Here is a 22,553-nt window from a genome sequence, read left to right on the forward strand (position 1 = left end):
TCCGGGGGATGTTTTTTCCCCCGTATAAACTGGAGGTGTCTACAGTGTGCCTCCCTTTCCTTTCTCTATATTCAGGAATGTGTCATCCAAGGCCGTAGTTATGATCTACCAGACATCGTCTAGATCCGTCTACAATGATGGCGTGTCTATGCTGCACTTGGTCCTATTATCCGTCCCCGTCCACTCTGATGCTTTTATCGTTGACTATCATTTTATCAGTGTCCTCTCTTGTCTCCTCTTTCTCGCTCTCTCCATCACGCGTTCTGCACTAGCTCTTGGCTCTGTTGCTTTGGTTTTGGCTTGGAAAGTGCAGACTAGCAGTTCCCTCCACAAAGCTTCTCTGTTTCCAACAAATCCTCTCAGAATTTGGATGCATTTTTGTCTAATGATTCAGCAGCACATGAGAGGAACTGAGTTGGATCTGTCTGTTCACCACAACCATCGTTTTGCTCCACCACCCTATACAGATGATCGCTGACCGTTCATTTCAGGAGTTTATTAATGCTTTCCCGGACACCTTGACTAACCCCATCTCTGCAATTATGCTGAGATGCTAATGGTTGCTTCAAAGGCAGGATCACGTTTATTTTGGGATGTGTGGGCTGGTTCTGAATAGGTCGCGTGACACGGCTGAAATATGCCTATTCTGCTATTAATACACAATGGCTCAACCTTGTTTTTTCAGAATATCTGAAATGAGAACTGTCTGGGCCCCACCTCCCCCACCCCCCAGCAGCTATTCTACTGTAGCCTGTTCTGCAACATATTAATTAAAGAATGGAAGGAAAAATCTGACTGTTTTTTTTACTTTTCATTCTTTAACAGTAGTTATCCATATTTCAGATGTTTAAGAATGTATTCATTTTTTGATAGAGTAAGGGAGGTTTATAACCCCTTTTCATTTTTATTTTTTTTGCCATCTGTGTCCCATTGGGGAAATTCTGTCCCGTGGCCAAAAGCATCAATAAAATTAAAGAAAAAAAAAAAAAAACCATGGAGTGCAAATTTTTTTTCTCTCTATCCAAGTCAGTTCATAGAATTACAAATAATAATCTTTTTCTGTGCAGTCTTATCTTTCAAAAGTAATTATGTGAATTAATACAAAAAGGATTATTGACATACAGTAAGCAAAAAATAAATAAATAAACATTTTTTTTTTATGCTCACTACATCATGAAAAAAGAAATAATAATTTATTCAAAATCATTTTTAATAAAAACTTTTTTATGCTAAAAAAAAATAAAAATATGGAACTATATATAGCCACCAAAATATTTTTTTTTTAATTTAAATTCTTTCCTATTCAAAAATATGGAACTATATATAGCCACCAAAATATTTTTTTTTTAATTTAAATTCTTTCCTATTCTTTCCTTGCAGTGATTCGAGCCAAGGTCATTGTGGGTAAAGAAATTGACAGCGGGAATGATGTCTATGGGAATCCCATCAAAAGGATCCAGTATGAGATCAAACAAATTAAGGTAAGAAATAAAATAACAATAGGCTCAATTCACTTTTTTTTTAATTATTTTAGCTAAATAAAGAAGATTGCGGTCCACCAGTTGTCATACACTGTGTGGCCAAACATTTGTGGACACCTGACCATCACATCTACATTATATGGCTTGTTAGAGATTCCATTCCAAAAGTTGCCTCTCCGTTCCCCCTTGGTGGCTTTCCACAAGATTTTGGGGGATGTCTGGGGGGAATTTTTGTCCATTCATCCAAAAGAACATTTGTGAGGTCAAGTACTGATGTTGGATGAGAAGACCTTGCAACTGGCATTCTAAATCACCCCAAAGGTGTTCAGTAGGGTTGTGGTCAGAGCTCTGTGAAGGCCCAGTTCCTCCACACCAAACTCCTCAAGTCATGAAACTCATCAAGCCATGACTTTATGGAGCTGGGTTTGTACACAGGGGACAAGTCATGCTGGAACAGAAAAGGGTCTTCCTCAAACTGTTGCACACAATCATATTCATATGGTGTAGCATTAAAAGTACCCTTCAATGGAAAACACCTGAACTTGGAGGGATAACCATATAATATTGGCTGTATAGTGGTAGGTGTGGTAGTCAGGAGTCACCAAGCTTTTGGGGTCATATAACGTAGCTTAGACCTGAGCCTATTGTCTCTTTTTAGATTTCCTGTCTGTATTTTCATGTTTGTGCAAAAGTGTTTTATATTATATAACAGTTTTTGCGAAATTATATGGTAGTAGTGCTGCCATTATGCCCTAAAAATAGCAATACATCTCACTTCTTGCACCACTAAGCGCCTCACTGATGCATGATGAACTCATCTGTTGAAGTTTCTTCAGAAACGTACATTTCTGGTAGGTTCGATCTTCTGGTCTCCTGTTGCCTTCAGTGGTTTACCCTACTGAACCCTATGTCACTACAGCATACATTAGTGATGCAGGGGTCAGCGGGAGAATCCACTGAGTGCAGCAGGGGACTAGGAATCTGCCACTCCTGTAAGTGTGAGTTTCTGAAATAGATTTCAGTGGAAGATTTGGTTTCATCAGAGAGACGTTCAGGGCTTGCAAGGGATTATGTTTAAGTGTCCCCTAGTTTGGTATTGATGGCATTTATATTCTTTTTATTTGTTTATTTTTAACATTGACAGAAAAATAAATTAGTTAAATGTAAAAAAAAAAAATTTTATCAATATATTCTTAAAACTTTTTTTCAATGTATATGGGGTATCAGAGTAAAGGGGGCTGAATACAAATGCACACCACACTTTTCACATGTTTATTTGTAAAATATTTTGAAAACAATTTATCATTTTCCTTCCACTTCACAATTATGTGCCGCTTTGTGTTGGTCTATCACATAAAATCCCAATAAAACACATTTACATTTTTGATTGTAACATGACAAAACGTGGAACATTTCAAGGGGTATGATTACTTTTTCAAGGCACCGTATTTACATGGAGCAGCCATATTTGCTCATTACATGCTCAGGCTCTGCTTCCTACTTTTGAGATATTGTACAATTAGGTGTCCGTTTATGAAGCAGTGAAATCTATTCACTGCTTCATTCTCCGGCATTCACAGTGAAGATTTTTCTCCTCTGTGTGCCAGTTTATGAAGCTTTGTAGATCGCTTCACCTTTGGAGGAGTGAAGAGATCTACAAATGCTTTCAACAGTGGAGAAAGGCTCCTGATACTGGAATCTCGTGAGACTTTACGAGATTACAGCACCAGAAATACAGAGATGTCAGTTTATTAAGCAGTGATAAATTATCACCGCTCAATACACGACAGACGGCGTGAATTACTGTTAATAAAATAATGAGTCCCCCTACATTATATACATATGTATACACACACAAACATTATATATACATGTATATACACATACATTATATATATATACATATACACATTATATGTATATATGTATATATATGTATACACATAAATATGACAGGGGGACATGCTTACAGTGTTGGGGGGTCTGAACGAGGCATAAGGAAGTTAAAAATCTTCCTCCTTCCCCCTCAGATCCCCCCAGATTTCCTCTTCACTCCCAGATTCACCACCTCTGAGCTGGTGAACCTGGGAGTGTGAATTCTGACTCAGATCACCAGTGAAGCGGTGAGATCACCGCTTCATAAACTGGCCCTTTCTGTGTCATTCAATGAGGATTCTCCGTGTGTAGAGATAATCGGCGGGAGAACAAGTTCAAACATGTTCTCCCCCGATTATCACTGTTTCATAAACTGTTTATGGACTGTGATCAGCGGTGATCCTCGGGATCACCGCTGATCACTGCTTCATAAACGGACACCATAATGCAAGTTTCTGCTCCTTCTCACAATGCAAGGCTATGGGGTTGATTTACTAAAGGTAAATACCCTGTTTCCCCGAAAATAAGACCTAGCGTGATTGTCGATGATGGCTGCAATATAAGCCCTACCCCCCAAATAAGCCCTACCCTGTTTCCCCGAAAATAAGCCCTACTCTGAAAATAAGACCTACAAGGACTTTAACTAGGGCTTATTTGGGGGGTAGGGCTTATATTGCAGCCATCACCGACAATCACGCTAGGTCTTATTTTCGGGGAAACAGGGTAGACTCTCCAAGTGCAGTTGCTCCAGAACTTAGTAAATGAGGTAAGGCTTCAGTTTGCAAAGAGTACCCAATCACGTGCAAGGAAAATAAAAAACACTGCATATTTGCTTGCACATGATTGGATGATGGAAGTCAGCAGAGCTTCTTATCATTTACTAAGCTCTGGAGCAACTGCAAGTGCAGAGTGCAACTGCACTTTGCAAAGTGCACAGTCTATTTGCCTTTAGTAAATTCACCTCTATGAGTCGGCCAATTCATTGAAAATGTTTTTTATACAAGAATAATGAAGAGAAATGTCATAAGAAAAATTAAATCCGATTTTAATAAACACCAGTGAATGCAGTCATATATCTATTAAAAGAATTACTACTTAAAAAAAAAAAAAAAAAACACACAATCAGTATAAATTTCTACATTTTAAGACTCTTGAAGTCCCCTGTACAGCAGCACTCAGACTGGGAGAAGAATGGGCAGTAAATAAAGCCAATTAGATGTCCTGCATTCACATGTGCTGACAAGTCGCATACAGACAGGAGGAGAAAGCAGAGAGATGACCTCATAAATCTGTTGCTTCTCCTAATACTGTCCAATCATAGGGGGGGGGGCAGCAAAAAGTGTTTCTTACCGCAGCCGAAAAAAAAGATCAGCAGGCTGTCTGTGCTATGTGGCAGGGCTGTGCAAATCTCAGGACTGGAAGGAAAGAAATACAAATCGTTTGGCAAGTAAGACATCTCTCATATGTGCATTTTGACTGTGCATGTATTTGTTTGGCCGGAGTGCAGCTTTAGGATAAATCCTGCAATATTAACTGAATACTGTATATGCTCATTGGAAACACAGAATGTTTTTATCATTGGAAATGATCTATGGATTGCCTTGTTCTGTGTTTTGCAGATGTTCAAGGGCCCCGCCGAGGACATCCAGTACATATACACAGCTTCTTCTTCCGCTGTGTGTGGAGTGACACTGGAAACGGGAGGCAAAAAAGAGTATCTGATTGCAGGTTAGCAACCAGTGACTGCTCGACAGTTCAAAGTCATTGTTGTTGGATCAAAGTGATACTAAAGTCCACTGTGGGCTCCGGACACAATGTGCACACTATGGCACACTTACCTACAAGAGTTCTCCTCCAGGGCTATCCGATCCAGGCCGTCATCTATCTCCCACTGCCGCCATCTTCTCCGTTGCGTCTTCCCATTTCCCTGTTGCTCATCTTCAGTCATTGAGAGGCAATCACTACAGTATACACAGGGGTTACAAAAATGACTGGAGGAAGAAGTTTTTTTAGCAGATGAGGCTTTCTGCCTCCTCCTCTGAAAAACTTTTTGTCTCCTCCACTCCCTAAGATTTTTGTATTTTAAGCTGTGCATTGAAGAAAGAAGTGTGATACATACATACTGCCCACTGCCATACCCTCAGCAGTCCTCTCCTATACATATGGCCCTCCATCATGCCCTCCCCACTATTCTTCTGTATATGCTGGCCTCCATCATGCCCTCCATACTTTTCCCATTTCCATAGCACCCCACATCACACCCTTCATACTACTTTCTTGCACATATTGCCCTCCATAATGCCCTCCACACTATTCTCTTGTACATATCGCCCCACCATCATACCCTGCATACTGTTGTCCTGCACTAATAACCTGCTGTCATGTCCTCTGCACTCCTCTCCTGCACATACTGCCCACCATCATACTCTCTACACTCTTCTCCTGCACATATTGCCCCTCATCGTACACTATGCACTTATTTCCTGCACTTATTGCCCGCCAACATTCCCTCTGTACTCCTCTCCTGCACATACTGCCCTCCACAATTCCCTCTGTACTCCTCTCCTACACATACTGCCCTCCACCATTCCCTCTGTACTCCTCTCCTGCACATACTGCCCTCCACCATTCCCTCTGTACTCCTCTCCTGCACATACTGCCCTTATCATTCCCTCTGTACTCCTCTCCTGCATATACTGCTCTCCATCATTCCCTCTGTACTCCTCTCCTGCACATGCTGCCCACCATCATTCCCTCTGTACTCCTCTCCTGCATATACTGCTCTCCATCATTCCCTCTGTACTCCTCTCCTGCACATACTACCCACCATCATTCCCTCTGTACTCCTCTCCTGCACATACTGCCCACCATCATTCCCTCTGTACTCCTCTCCTGCACATACTACCCACCATCATTCCCTCTGTACTCCTCTCCTACACATACTGCCCACCATCATTCCCTCTGTACTCCTCTCCTGCACATACTGCCCACCATCACATTCCCTCTGTACTCCTCTCCTGCACATACTGCCCACCATCATTCCCTCTGTACTCCTCTCCTGCACATACAGCCCCCTTTCATACACTCATCACTTCTCTCCTGCACACACTGCTCACTAAAACACCCCTTTTGCATTGTATGTAATATCTCAAACCTTTTCCATTCTGGAGCAGGGTCACGTTTACTAGTACTACCAAAGGCAGGTTCAGAGTTTTTCCAAATGAAACTTTATTATACTTCTGTGGACACTAATGACACTTCAGCCATATGTTGCTGCTCTCCAGTGTCCTGCGATGTTACCTCTGAACAATGACTGGCCTTGTTGGGGTTTACAAGCCTGGGCTGTGGTTGAATGTAAAATGGTCATGGAATTTAACCTTCCCGTAGTTTAAACATTTTGTTTCTACAGAAAAGCAATGATAAAGGCAGAGCTGGGTTACAGCACACAGTAATTTATGTTCTTATAAATGCATTAGCTGTATCGTATAAAACTGTACATCACCATGTATACTCTGAATAGACGGAGGTGTGCACAGCTATAGCTAACTGTACTTTACACTATGAGACCGCTTTGCCACAGCTGGGAAGAGATTGGCATGGATCTACATCTTAGGCTGGCTACACACCTATACGTCATGGTAAACCTCGTTGTATCACTTTTTACCAATACTCACGGTAATGCACGGTACCATAGTGCTGGATTACCAAATAGGCAGAGTAGGCACCGGCCCCTGGGCCCCACGCCATTTAAAGTCCCGCCACAATTAAAATAATATTAAATTTGACTTTGAAAGAAAATTACAATGAAGCTTTCTTAAATTGTTTAAAAAAGATAGGAAAAAAATCAACTCAAAGAAATGAAACGTCTACATTAAAACTCTATAGAGCAAGCAGTCCCCAACCCCCGGGCTTGTTGATGACCAGACTGCAAAGTGGGAGGAGAGTGGCAACCGCGGGCTATCACAAACCGCGGTCGCTGCTAACCACCTGCTGTCCGGCCATGACCGTGTGTCTTCTCTCGGCTCCTCCGCCCACCCGGCCAGAGGAGCTGCAGATTAGAATGGAGATGATGTCATCCTATCAGCAGGGCAGGGGGCGGAGGAGCCGGGAGAGGACACACAGAATGAGTAGAACCTCTGCCCTCACAGTGCCCCCTTTACAGAGCAGTCCCCTTTACATCACAGCCCCCCTTTACATTACAGTGCCCCCTTTACAGAGCAGGCCCCTTTACATCACAGCCCCCCTTTACATTACAGTGCCCCCTTTACAGAGCAGGCCCCTTTACATTACAGGCCCCCTTTACAGAGCAGGCCCCTTTACATCACAGCCCCCCTTTACATTACAGTGCCCCCTTTACAGAGCAGGCCCCTTTACATCACAGCCTCCCATTTACATTACAGTGCCCCCTTTACAGAGCAAGCCCCCTTTACATCACAACCCCCCTTTACATTACAGGCCCCCTTTACAGAGCAGGCCCCCTTTACATCACAGCCCCCCTTTACATTACAGTGCCCCCTTTACAGAGCAGCCCCCTTTACATGCATGGACGAATTGGCGCTTTGGAACAAGCCCGGTGTCAGCCCACAGGGTCAGATCAAACCGCAAAAAATGAAAAGACAATTGAGAAATACAATAGAAGGATTTACGAGAGTGGCTTTTGAAAAGTCCATAATGCCCATACACATCCACTTGGAAGGCAGCCCAGTGATAAGCAAGAAGCAGCTCTGGAACAACTGAGAAGAAAGCACAGGCGCCAATCTAAGTGTATAGAGTAAGGTCGATTATTACAAAATGTGGATACAGGTACTCACAAGGATAAAATAACACAAGGCATTGAGCACAATAGTGCAATGGCGTCCATGAAACTTGTGTACCAGGATGGCTTCTGCGGTGTGGTACTCAAAAGGACCGCGCCGGTGGTTGCCGCCGCTTCCTGGAGTCCTGGAACGCACAGGGAGCCGATGATGACGTCACTTCCGGGACGCGCTGAGAGAATAGGCAACGCGTTTGCGGAGCATACGCTCTTTTTTCAGGCCTAAAGAGGCCTGAAGAAGGAGCTCATACTCCGCAGACGCGTAACACATTCTCTCTGTGTACCGGAAGTGACGTCATCATTGGCTCCCTGTGCTTAAAAAACAAAAACAAAACAATAAATCCTTAAGTCTTAACAGAAAAAAAAAGTAAAAAAAAAAAAAATATCTTAGGAGAGAAGGGGGAATTATTAGGGGCCAATTAATGTTAACTATGTTAACTAAGTGATAACAAATGGTTAAATAAGTACAATTTTTATTTAAATAACAAGTTTCCACTGATATGTTTGCTGGATCCTACTTATAAGCCTTGAGGTCCCTATAGGACAAGCCTTTGATTTTCTCCTATGAACTGGAAAGAATGAATTATATGAATAATATAACAGCTATCACACTCTTCAAATGGAAGTCATGAAACATGCAAAGTCTCTTCTGCCCCAAAAAACTTCCTCCTCTTGTTCCTGTTTTATTCATTTATCTTCACTGCCTGTGACGCATCCGCCACGCAGTGCACACACACCCAGCTCATTCCCGACATCTGTAGGATCTTGGTAATGGAGTCAGGTGCCGAGCCCATGTACCTCCGCTCGTACGCTCGAATTACATCATCAATTATATTCATGACTACACCCTTTTTCTTTATAGGAATCTAAAATAGTGTGATCCTCAAACTGGATCACGATGCTTACAGTATATTACCCAGTTGTGTTTTCTGACTTATTGACCTTGGTACTAAGAATGCACAAAATAACTTCAGTTAAAAATTTGCGGCATGCCTTGTATGCCCATTGCTCCCCCTACTGTGTCTGCCCTGAAAAGACCCTGCTGTCAGTTTGACAGCCTGGAGATGCTCGGTGCTAAAGTTCTATTACTGATGCTGACATGCTCTGCCGGTTTTCTTTCAGAAGAGAAAGTCAGTCGCAGTGTTTGGAGTGACGAGGAGTGTGAAAATCGCATCATTGGAGGATAAGACTGACCTGAGATGGATCATTTTTTTCAGGCAGTGGGCCGATCAAAAATAAGAAAAAAAAAGGATTCCCTCATCCGCACACAGGGGACAGAGGAATGCTTATTGGGGTTGATTTACTATAGGAAAATAGATTGTGCACTTTGCAAAGTGCAGTTGCTCCAGAGCTTAGTAAATGAGCAGAAGCTCTGCTGACTTCCATCATCCAATCATGTGCAAGCAAAAATGCTGTTTTCTTTTTTCTTTTCCTTGCATGTGATTGGGTATTCTTTGCAAAGTGAAACGTTACATTATTTACTAAGCTCTGAAGCAACTGCACTTTGCAAAGCGCACAGTCTATTTGCCTTTAGTAAGTCAATCCCATTATATTCTGATAGCAGGTCTCCTCTGTTGTCAGAATACACTGATCAGCGGCTGATTTACTTTACAAACATTTCCAACATTCCTGATCGTCAAGAGTCAATTGTTAGATGGGAATGGCCACGCATAGACCAAATTTCAGCTGGTCCTTGCTGAACTGATTGAGTTTCGATCCATCTATGGCCATCTTCAGTGTGCCAGCATGCTGTGTGCTTTCATTTACACAAGAGCTGCTGTCGGTGCTCCTGCAGCATTGAGCATCACCAGACTGTCAAAATGACAGCCGGATCTATTCGGAGGGGAGGGTGGGCAGACACAGCAATGGAGCAGTCAGCAATTGAGAATATGCCAAAGGTCTTTAGATCAAGGTCCAAAGGTGGGAAAACGCAGTTGGGTAATTCAAGTATTATGATCAAGTTCACGGATTGCATTATTTTAGATTCATATAAAAAAGAGATTTCGCATAGAAAAATGGTGTAATTATGAGTCCTCTGCATCGGCTTGATCACTTTTTCTAAGCTGCATTGTAAACAGGACAGTTGTTGTTCATAAGGTACAGCAGAAAACAATTATGCCTAATACATACTGGACATTTGGCTAACTCTCCTAGACTTGGTTCCTCCTGGCAGCAGAGTTTTAGCAGAAAAAACTGCTTGACGCTTGTAAACTCGTGTAACATGTTTTGGCACGTGTAGACGTGACAAGATCTTGAGCATTAATGAAATTAATTGGCCAGAATAATAATTTATTCTGGCCATTAAAATTAATGAAGGCTTAGCAGCGTTTAACCACCTCCCGGCTGCCGTATAGACAAATGACGATGCTATATGATGTTGTTCCACTCTTGCTGATCTAGCGGCACACCAGGTCCAGCACTGCCATCTTCCCCTCTTATGGCATTGGACGCCGGCTACCTCTCCCTGGTTCTTGCATTCCCCCCCCCCTTCAATGACATGCCACAGTGCATGTGCATATTCTCTAGATCACATTTGTCAAACACAAGGCCCACGTGCCGAATCCAGCCCTCCAGGCCTTGTCACCCAGTTTTGCAGCCAGAATGTTGCGGAACTACATTCTGCCACCTCCACATTCTGCCACTTCTACATTCCTCCACCACCTGCTTCCACTCCCTGTGGTCACTGGTAAACACAGAAGCTTTCTGTGTTTACAAGGGACAGCTTTGATCTTAGTGGCTCACGGAAATAACAGATCCCCGCATGCACTCACAGTAGGGGCAGATCTCCAGGATCTGAGAGAGAGAGAACAATCTCCAAGCAAGGTGAGGCCGAGACACCTACACAGGGAGGTACTAGAGCCAAGCCAGGAAGGAGTAACCTTTTGGGGGGGGGGGGTAGTTGGGGTTGCACACTGTGCTTAACACACTCCTAAACCCTGAACTCTGTATACAGCACACCTGAACTCTGTATGTAATGCACTCCAGAACCCTGCACTCTGTCCGAAGCACACTGCTGAACTGAACCATGCACTCTGTAAATACTGTAGCACATTTCTGAACGTAACTCTGCACTCTGTGCATAGCGCACTCCTGAGCTTTGCACTCTGTAAATAACGCACCCCTGACCTCTGCACTCTGTACATAACGCACCCCTGAGCTCTGCGCTCTGTACATAGTGCACTTTTGAGCTCTGTACTCTGTATGTAATGCACTGCTGAACCTTGCACTCTGTACATAGCGCACTCCTGAGCTTTACACTCTGTACATAATGCACCCCTGAGTTCTGTACTCTGTACATAGTGCACTCCTGAGCTTTACACTCTGTACATAATGCACCCCTGAGCTCCGCACTCTACATAATGCACTCCAGAGCTCTGCACTCTGTACATAGTGCTCTCCTGAACGCTGCACTCTGTACATAGTGCACTCCTGAGCTCTGCACTCTGTATATAGTGCACCCCTGAGCTCTGCACTCTGTACGTAGCATAATCCTGAGCTCTGAACTCTGTATGTAACACACTGCTGAACCCTGCAGTCTGTGCATAGCGCACTCCAGAGCTCTGCACTCTGAACGTAGCTCACCCCTGAGCTCTGCACTCTGTACATAGTGCACCCCTGAGCTCTGCACTCTGTACATAGTGCACTCCTGAGCTCTGCACTCTGTATATTGTGCACTCCTGAGCTCTGCACTCTGAACGTAGCTCACCCCTGAGCTCTGCACTCTGTACATAGTGCACCCCTGAGCTCTGCACTCTGTATATAGTGCACTCCTGAGCTCTGCACTCTGTATATAGTGCACTCCTGAACTCTGTACGTAACGCACTGCTGAACCCTGCACTCTGTATGTATCCAAGATACAACAGGCCCTTTGAGGGCAACCATAATGCTGATGTGACCCGCAATGAAATTGAGTTTGACACCTCTGCTCTAAATTGCCTTAAAGCCTCCTGCGATGCGTGATGTGAGTATCGCAGAAGGCAGGGGGCTCATTCTCACCTAGACGAGAAAAGCAGAAGGACCAGTAGACAAATGTTAATAAAGAAATTTACCTTTGTGATTCTGGAGGGTAAAAAGTAAAAAAAAAAGTGTGAAGAATGTGAAGCATGAGGATGAAGGTCTGTTTTAAAGTAATAATAATCTCTCTGCGTTTTTTAGTTTCACACATTGAGCACAATAGGATAAAATTTCCTGAATTAAAAATTGATTCACCATAAACTCGCCCCAAGTGAACTCAAATTAGCAGCGCTAAACCAATCCCTAACCACAGAGGGTCATGAAGTGAAGAATTATGAAAAATTGTAACAACCAAAAAATATGATCATAACTTCACTCCTCCCCATTAATGTGCATCACGTGATATGATCAAGAGATCACAGAAGATGTGCGTAAACCACTAAAGTGAATAACATAACTGTGCACACAAACTATGATATATAAACAAAAAACAGTGTGAATCAATGTGAATCAGTCCGCAAAAATATAAAAAAATATATAAAATGATAAATGTGTCCACAAACAATTCAAAAAATTGAATAATCCAAAATAAATTCCGTGACGTGATGTAGTGCAGATCTTCCACTAAATAGAGTCTTCCACCGCACCTCTGTGACTGTGAATCCACTCCCCTTAGGTAAATAAACTCACCAGCTCCTTTTGCCCACACTCTCGTGTCAGGGCCACCAAGCTTTTATCCCACACAATAAGGGGAAATATATGATCTCCAATGGTACACCTTTACATATCTAGAGTATGATGCCAAAGAGCTCTCTCCACATGAAAAAAAAAAAAAATAATCCAATAGTGCAATAACGTATTAATATTTATTTTAAAATGACAAATCCCTCAACCATTGCACTCACATCTTTAAAAATCACTGCAAGCTCAGAAATAGCACAGCACAGCAAACTGTCACAGCATCAACTCAAATCAGTAAACCAGTGTGTGGTGGTCGCGGCGGACCCAGGTACTGCGCTCTCAAAATACCCGTCTCACCCGATCCCTGGTGTAGATAGGATCAACTTCCGCACTTCCTCGTATGGTGCTCCCTGTCACAGCGTCCTACGTCACTAGCGTTCGATTGCCGTGTAGCCACGCCCCGACATGTTTCGTCATAAAGACTTAATCATGGGATTGGCTACACGGCACGGCAATCATTCTTTTATACCCTTAACCTCCGATCCGAGCGGAAGTTACATAACTGCGCCTGCGCGCTCCCAATGCCAGATCCGAGCGGAGATCGCACTGCTGCGCCTGCGCGTTCCCTGTGTCCCCGCTCGCACCATTAACACTGTTACAATTCAGCGGAACACAACATATAATACTAAGTATTGCATTACTACAAATCTCAAAACATTTCATCTTATAATGTTCCTCCTAATATTGTTGCCAACATTAGTGCTTTTCTGATTAGGTTTTATCACCCACATTTTAATAAAAACAGGCTGATTCTCCCGTATACAAATTGCAACTAAAATTAAAAATTAAAAGTTAAAAGTCAGGGTAATTACTCCCTTAAGCGAATGGTTAGATCTAAAAAAGTTTCTTTTATGAACCATAAAAATAAACAATAAATGTATAATAAAAACCATTAATATTAATCTATCATCGAACAGATATATGACGTTAATCCAGCTTATAATTTCTACCTTAACCTAAACCGAATGGATATTTCACCTAGAGGAGTTGTATCTAACCATATCTTTATATGGTGGCCCTGACACGAGAGTGTGGGCAAAAGGAGCTGGTGAGTTTATTTACCTAAGGGGAGTGGATTCACAGTCACAGAGGTGCGGTGGAAGACTCTATTTAGTGGAAGATCTGCACTACATCACGTCACGGAATTTATTTTGGATTATTCAATTTTTTGAATTGTTTGTGGACACATATTTATCATTTTATATATTTTTTATATTTTTGTGGACTGATTCACATTGATTCACACTGTTTTTTGTTTATATATCATAGTTTGTGTGCACAGTTATGTTATTCACTTTAGTGGTTTACGCACATCTTCTGTGATCTCTTGATCATATCACGTGATGCACATTAATGGGGAGGAGTGATGTTATGATCATATTTTTTGGTTGTTACAATTTTTCATAATTCTTCACTTCATGACCCTCTGTGGTTAGGGATTGGTTTAGCGCTGCTAATTTGAGTTCACTTGGGGCGAGTTTATGGTGAATCAATTTTTAATTCATGTTTGTTATTATTTAAGCAGCAGCTCAGATTCACCTTTTTTCCATCAGCGCAGCGTTTTTGGGTGTATGAGTGGGCGGATTTTTGTACACCTGATATTTTACATTCAGGATAAAATTTCCCCAGTGAACTATTTGTTAAAATTATTACCCAGGCACTTGCAGTTTACAAGTCTCAATGCTGCTGGCTTCTGCTCTTTCAATGCCGCTTCCCTGAATTTCCAGAGTAAAAAGTGGACAGTGCAGTCTGGAGTCAGTCTGTAAGCTTGAGGAAAGGAGGAGGATATAAAAGCAGGGAAGTGCCTTGCCATCCTAGGCTATGGGGCTATGTGTGTCTATTGATGCAAACAGTGTAGGGGGACACAGCTCTAGTCTCTGCATGCATGGATGGTTCCATAGTATGCTGCAAGAGAAAGAAGCCAGCCTGAAACAGGAGAACTGGGGCAGCGGTCATAGCACTGGATTTAGCAGGAGCAAAAGATAAGGAAGCTGCATACTCAGTAAGTGAATAAATCAGCTGCTGAAACTGCTTAATTAACTGAGGGTTTATTATCACTTTATGGCATGAGGATTACACATAAACTTGTTCAGGGCTGTGGCTCAGTAGCTTTCATAATGCTTCCCCAAAGTGTAGAAACATCCGTACGTCTGCAAGAAAACTGTCTTGCAAAGTAAGGTTGCGTTTATGTAATATTTGTAATATTTGTATTGCAAAAATCAGCTTTCAGTTCTCAGATGAGGATTTTGAGATATTGCCATTAGCTTTGCCCAGTAAAGTGCTATTAAAGCTTCGTTCTTTTTTTTGTTCTTTTTTTTTAAATAAAAACATGTTATACTTACCTGCTCTGTGCAGTGGTTTTGCAAGGAGCAGCTCCGATGCTCTTTTTTTCGGGTCGCCCGCCGCCACTCCTGTTACCTCCCCCTCAAGCAGTGCCCCCAGAGAACGTCAAATGCCCTGGGGGCACCGCTGCCTGCCACTGCTCTGTGTGTCCATAAGACACATAGGGGTTGATTTTGTAACGGCAAATAGACTGTGTTCTTTGCAATGTGCAGTTGCTCCAGGACTTTGTAAATGAGGAAGGCTTCACTTTGCAAAGAAAGGAAAAAACAAAAAAAAAAAAAACTGAATTTTTGCTTGCACATGATTGGATCATGGAAGCCAACCGGGCTTCTGCTCATTTACTAAGCTCTGGAGCAACTGCTCTTGCCGAGTGCAACTGCACTTTGCAAAGTGCACAGTCTATTTGCTTTTAGTAAATCAACCCCATAGAGCCGCGGCTGCCCCCCCCCCCTCCCCCCGCTCTCTCCTCATTGGCTCACTGGCTGCGATTGACAGCCAATGGGCTCCTGCTGCTGCCAATGAGGAAGGAAAGTCCCCATACAGCCGAGACTATCGTGAACATCACTGGATCAGAGGGGGCCTCAGGTAAGGATTGGGGGTCCGGGGGCCTGGGGGGGGGGGGGGGGGCGCTGCATACAGATTTTTTTTCTCTTCATGATGCATAGAATGTAGATGTGTTTGTAGTTGCTATAAACTTGTACTAAGAATCATAGGTGTGCACAGCCTATGGCCTTAGGGTGTGCACTCCAAAGCTCAAACACCTATGTATGTATACAGTATATACGGACAGTGTCAGTAAAGCAATGGACGGTGTCAGTAGTTTATATATATATAGATATATATCTATATATCTATATATAGATAGATATATATATATATATATATATAGATATATAGATATATAGATATATCTATATATATCTATATATATATTTTTTTTTAGTAGTTTATATTTTATATACTATATATATAGATATATATCTATATATATAGATATATATCTATATCTATCTATCTATCTATCTATCTATCTATCTATCTATCTATCTATCTATCTATATTTATTTATTTATTTTAATATTATATATATATTTTTTAGTAGTTTATATTTTTATTATTTTATTTTTAATTTTTTACAATTTTGTTTTCTTATAATTTTTTTTTTTTACAATTTAAGAGCCCCGTTAGGGGGCTTTGGTGAAATATCAGGGGTCTAAACAGGGGGAATCTGCACCAAAAGTGGTGATTAGGGTGTGCCCAGGCGCGCACACCTATGCTAAGCATCTTGTTGTTTTTTTCGACTGCTTAGCAGGGAATAAAAAAACGTCAAGATCCCGTCAGTGAACAGAAGAGCTCTGTATTGTTTACAATCACAGAGCTCTGTTCCATGAATCACTGAGCCGATCAGCGTGTGCCGGCGGCCAATCATTGGCCGAGACCCGCTGGCAAATCACAGCACAGCTGGGCCGGCGTGCGTGCAGATCGCGTACTAGGTACGCGATCCACCGCAGAGAAACCACTTTGCCGCCATACTAGTCCGTTAGGCGGTCGGCGAGGAGATAATAATAATAATAATAATAAAAAATGACTTTCTTTTATGAAATGCATCTTGGGAAGTTATATTTTGCCGGCCATCTATAAAGGTTTTTACTGTGGACTGATATATTTTATCGTTGTTAAAACTTCGTTTTTGGCAGCTCAAGAGAACGACACATAGAGCTCTATGACTGCGTGTACCAAAGACTGAAAATGTTTTGTAAATACATTTTGTAAATAAGTACGTTTTCTCCTTCACAGTTGGGCACTCATGAGGAGGCACTGATATGCATCGCTAATGGGCACTGATAGGTGGCACTAATAGGGAACATGATGGGCAGCCTTTATGGGCGCCAATGATGTGCACTGATGGGCGGCACTGCTGGGCAATGATGGGCACTAACAGGCATCACTGATGGGCACTGACAGCAGGGCCGTTTTTAAGGCAGGGAAAAAGGGGCAGCTGCCCTGGGCCCTGTCATTGTTGTGAGGCCCAAAGCAGCTGCCTCATACTTGGCAACTATCCCAGTTTAAATTCCCTCATCCCTTGAGGTTTTAGTCCTGTGCTATGTCCCAATATCTCAGTGTGACGTCCTGCTACTAATGCTGCCCAGCTCTGCCCTATTGTTGTGTAAAGATGACTCACCTTCAGACCCTGTGTTTACATGTAAATTACTGGCATTCATATGTAAATAGGGGCGGCCAGTGGCATTGATTAGAGTTGCCACCTCATCCCTTTAAACCCGAACACCTTTGAATTACACAGGTTCTGAGGCTAATTAAATGCAGATAAGGCACCAAGTGAGTTTAATTACCACCTTGATCAGCCACAGAACCTGTGTAATTCATATGTGTTCGGGTTTAAAGGGATGAGGTGGCAACCATAGCATTGATATGTATATCATGCCCCCCGAGGTCATATTCACAGTAATCTCCAGCAACCAATCAACAAGCAGAAATCATGTGCTGTAACCTCTATCAACTAATCAGTGAGCCGTAATGTGTGCTGTAACCTCTAGCAACCAGTCAGTGAGCAGTAATGATACACTGTAACCTCTGGCAACAATCGCAATAGTTGCCTGATCTGATTTAGTAAACTGATTTTGAGTCCAGCTGCTATTTATTGTATGTCTCAGAGCAGGTGGAGAGCAAAACTGCATGGGGGGGGCCCAAGAAAAGTTTTGCCCAGGGTCCAATCAATATTAAAGAAGGCCCTGACTGACAGGCATTACTGATGGGCATCGCTGATGGGGCTGCACTTACAATCGCTGCACTGATTATCAGTGCAGATCCCCCCCTGTCAGGAGAGCCGCTTATCGTCTTTCCTCTACTCACTCCCTGTCAGTGTGAGAAGAGGAATGCTGATAATCTACACTTCCTAGTTACACTGTGATCAGCTGGGATTGGACACAGGTGATCACATGGTAAAGAGCCTAAGTCATAGGCTCTTTACCATACCTCCCAACATTTTGAGATGGGAATGAGGGCCACCTACTAGCAAACGTATGTAGGCATAGGACACGCCCCCGCCACACCCCCTTAAAGGAGAATTAACCCCCCAAAAAAGGTTAAATAAATCCACAAGGGCTTTTTTTTACCAATACTATTCCTTTATATTGGCTTTTAAAATTTACAAATGCAGAAATTTAGAATTTGGATGAAAGGTTTAGCACTGGGAAACAATTTTTGAAAGATAAAAGGTGCATTTTATATACAACTATATAGATCAGACCAAAATGAGGGACAAATGAGGAGGAAAGAGGGACAGAGGGACATTGCTCCAAATCAGGGACAGTCCCTCGAAATCAGGGAAAGTTGGTAGCTATGTCTTTACTGTGACCGGAGATGCGGTGTGTCGGAGCGTCCAGTCAGAACGGGAGAGCCACCGCCCGGCCGTCATTCTGCTATAGGCTGGGCGGGATGTGGTTAAAATTGTGTGACTGTCATTGAGAATGTAAACAAACTCTGTGTATGAGGGGCCCCCAGAACCTGAAGTGCCCCGGGCCCCCAAGGTCTAAACCAGGCCCTAGATGCAGGTTGGACAACTTTTTATGCAGAATTTTGCTGAGTAATGAATATGGCCGTACATTGATAGATGAGGCCTTACTCTGGTTGTTGGCTCAGATGGGTGGCTGCAGTGAGTACATTGTTCCTGTCCTTATGAAGGCCCACTAGAGTGGCTTTTGGTCAATTTTTAATTTTTGCAAGTTTATAAACAATTTTTGTTTATTGTGTAAAAAAAAAAAAATAACATATTTTACAAATTTCTAAAAGCAAGCATAAAATGTGTCCCTCAGGTAAGCCATACATAAGCAAAACCTAAACATAAAGTAAAACTGTAGGCAAAACTTCTTTTTTCATTTTGGATAGAGTAAGGGAGGGTTATAACCCCTTTCAGATTTTTTTTTTCCACCATCTGTGTGCCATTGCGGAGATTTCCCTTCACTTCCTGTCCCATAGCCAAACAGGAAGTGAGAGGAAATCCCTACAAATTAAGGGAATTCCTTGGGGACCCCCCAAGTCACCAGAACTAGTATCCTCATTGGAAAATTTGCTATCTATTACCTTTCTGGGGACAACCCAAAATTTGGGATTTTCTTTTACTTTTACGTTCAATGATAATAGTAAACAGGACTAATAGAGAGGATGAATGTCCCTAATGGGGGTACAGACAGCAAAAAATACAGATAGGGATTCTAATCCCCTTCTGCTCTATCCAAGACTTTGCCTTTAATTATACTTTAAATCTGAAGATGAAGTGACAGTATAAGAATTGGGCTCCATTCACACTTGGAGTTTGTGGAACGTGCGACAGAGCACACAGAAAATGAACGTTTTGCCACGTGTTTCTGAAACGCGCTGCAAACGCGTGTTGTACTTGCAGTGCCATTAATTGTTAATGGCACCCCAAGCACAGGTCGGAGGTGCACGTTTGCTGCTTGTTTTTGTCACACGGCCCACACGATGCAAATGCACCAAAACGTGCAGTAAAAAAACATGCCGCGCTCCGCTCCAAAAAAGGTTTTTCTTTGGGGCGTTTGTGGCATATAGGACAGCCCATTCAATTGAATGGGCTGCCCTATGCGTGACGAGTGGAAATTTTCTAAAATATAATTAGGAAACTCCAACTATGACACCAAAACCTCAGCTGTCCCACAAGATTTAGAAACATCCGTTTAATCTAAAGGGGAAATATCCACTTCCAGACCACGCCTTTACTGGCATTTTTTGTTTACATGTAATAATCAGTATTTTTTGCTAGAAAATTGCCTGGAACCATACGGGGTGCAAGGGCACCGCCCTCCTAATCCATGCGTCTGGCCCCTAATCTACATGCAGGGTGCTGGACGCATGGATTTCAATGGGGGTTTTTTCTAAGCAGGTGATTAGAGCGGGAGGTGATTAGACCCTTCAAAAAAGGGTGGGCACTGCACACTGAGCCCACCCTCTTGTGTGACAATAGCGAATAATATTCGCTATCGTCTTCCTGATTCTCCTCCCGGCCAATCAGGAAGCGGGTCCTGAGACCTGATTGGCCGAGAGGATAAGTGACCGTATTGGCCCAGAGCCCACCCACCTGTGTGACAATAGCAAATTAATATTCGCTATTGTCTTCCTGATTCTCCTCCGGGCCAATTAGGAAGCGGGTCCTGAGACCCCATTGGCTGAGAGGAGAAGCGACCGTATTGGCCGCCGAGGAGGAGGAGACGCAGGGGAAGCTGCCGAGGAGGAGGAGACGCAGGGGAAGCCGCCGAGGAGGAGGAGACGCAGGGGAAGCCGCCGAGAAGGAGGAGACGCTGCCCCAAAACCTAGATGGGGTAGGTGCGGGGCTGGTGGGCGGACAGACAAGCAAGGGGGGGGGTGGGCAGACCAGCTGCAGCCTTCTCCCTTCTTTCTGACTATTTTAGTCACTCCCACCCACCCATCTCCCGGTAACCGATCAGCTCAGCAAACTTTCCCAGGATGGACGATCTGCACACACAAGTAAGAGGAGAGCGGTCACTGGGATCACACGTGTCTCTGCTAAACTTCCCATCAAAGTCCTCAGATCAGCAGCAAGTGGCACATCGCCACAGTCATCAGATCACCAGCAAGTGTCAGATCACCGCTAAGTGCCCAGAGCTGGCAGCCCTGTTGCTCGTTGGTGTGATCGGGGAGGGGGGGGGTGTTGGGTGTTTTGTTTGACCCCCCCCCCCCTAGATTGAGCACCAGCCACCACTGCTTGGAGTCCCCAAACATTATTTATATATTTTTAAAGCAGAGGCCTTAGAGAATAAAATGGTGGTCTTTGCCAATTTTTATGTCACACTATTTGCGCAGCAGTTTTTGGAACGCAAATATTTTGATTTTAATGCACAAAAACACAATACATAACCCATTTTTTTGGTAAAATATAAAAGATGATATTACATTGAGTAAATAGATAACAAACATGTCACGCTTTAAAATTGTGCACGCCTGTGCAAGGGCGATAGACGACATAAATTTTACTATCCATAGGCGACGCTTTAAAGCTTTTACAGGTTACAACTTTAGATGTACAAAGGAGGTCTAATACTAGAATTACTGCCCATGATCTGATGTTTGCAGTGATACCTCACATGTTAGGGGCCATTGCTGTTTGCGTGCGTGTGGGACAGGTGCGCTTGTTCGCCTTTGTGCGCAAGCACGGGGGGGTGGGGGAACTTTACTTTTTTTTTATTATCAATTTATTAAATTTTTTTAATTTTTACACTGTTGCTGTAAAAAATTTTCCTGATCATTTTTAATGCCTCTGGCTCTAATCACGTGCTTCAAAAAAAAAAAATTAATAGATAAAAAAATACCCTGATTGGAATCCATGCGCCCAGCGCCCTGCATGTGGTTTAGGGGGCCGGGCGCATAGATGGGGGGGGGGGGGGGGGCGCCCATGCACCCTGCATTACGGACCACCACTGATAGGTAGGCAGTTTATAAACATTAACTATTCACCATCATCTATCTATCTATCTATCTATCTATCTATCTATCTATCTATCTATCTATCTATCTTATATACTGTATCTATATATGGTATCTGTCTAGATTTAGTCTCACTCTGTAATAAAAAGTGAAACCAACCTTAAAGGGACACCAAACTATGATTAAAAAAAAAAAAAAAATTCTAATTCTAACTCCAAAAAGTGCCTTCTATTACTCTCAGCCTCTTTTTTTTTTTTGCTGCTGTGATCTGATTTCCTGTTAGAGGGTGGCTATGTTCGTTCTCCGTGGTCCCACTGTGTGTAGGAACGTATCCACCCTCACTTGTTCACTCCGGAGATGAACTATGGGAATTAGGCCTCATGTCCACGGACGTTTTTACAGCCGCTTTTTTGAGCGTTTTTTGCAGCTTAAAAATGCCTCTCCATGTTAGCCTATGGCCTCATGCCCGCCATGGCGTTTTTGAGCTGTAAATGGCATAGCCGTTTTTAAGCTACAAAAAAAACCCAGGACCAGTGAGTTCTGAGGCTCGAGCGGTAGAGCTGTAAAAATGCCAGACGCCAGCAAAAGGTGTTAAACGCGATTTAACAAGGCTTAACGCTGTGTTAAGCCTCGTCCAGTGTTTCTGTCTCTCTTCAAAATCAATGGTTCCCTATGGGAGCCCATTGATTTGAATAGAGGTCGCACCAGAAGTCGGATCCCGCACTTCCGTATAGGATGAGATATGGTAAAGGGGAAGCGAGGGAGCACCTGCGGCTGCTATCCTCAGGTACAGAAGGTATAGAAGAGAAGGAAGCGCCAGCTAAGTGCATTCTCTATTCAAATTCAATGGTTCCCTATGGGAGCCCATT

At 43.0% G+C, this 22,553-nt stretch overlaps 1 protein-coding gene across 1 annotated transcript in view; it reads left to right on the plus strand.

Annotated features, from left to right (window-relative positions):
* TIMP2 (TIMP metallopeptidase inhibitor 2) overlaps positions 1–22,553 on the plus strand; it is an 82,030-nt gene that overhangs the window by 42,780 nt on the left and 16,697 nt on the right. The window contains exons 2-3 of the mRNA XM_073606684.1: positions 1,381–1,481; positions 4,976–5,084. Coding sequence (XP_073462785.1) covers positions 1,381–1,481; positions 4,976–5,084 — 210 coding nt within the window. The remainder of the gene's footprint in view (positions 1–1,380; positions 1,482–4,975; positions 5,085–22,553) is intronic.

This window comes from Aquarana catesbeiana, linkage group LG12 (assembly GCF_042186555.1).
Source record: "Aquarana catesbeiana isolate 2022-GZ linkage group LG12, ASM4218655v1, whole genome shotgun sequence".
In the NCBI taxonomy this organism is placed as follows: Eukaryota; Metazoa; Chordata; class Amphibia; order Anura; family Ranidae; genus Aquarana; species Aquarana catesbeiana.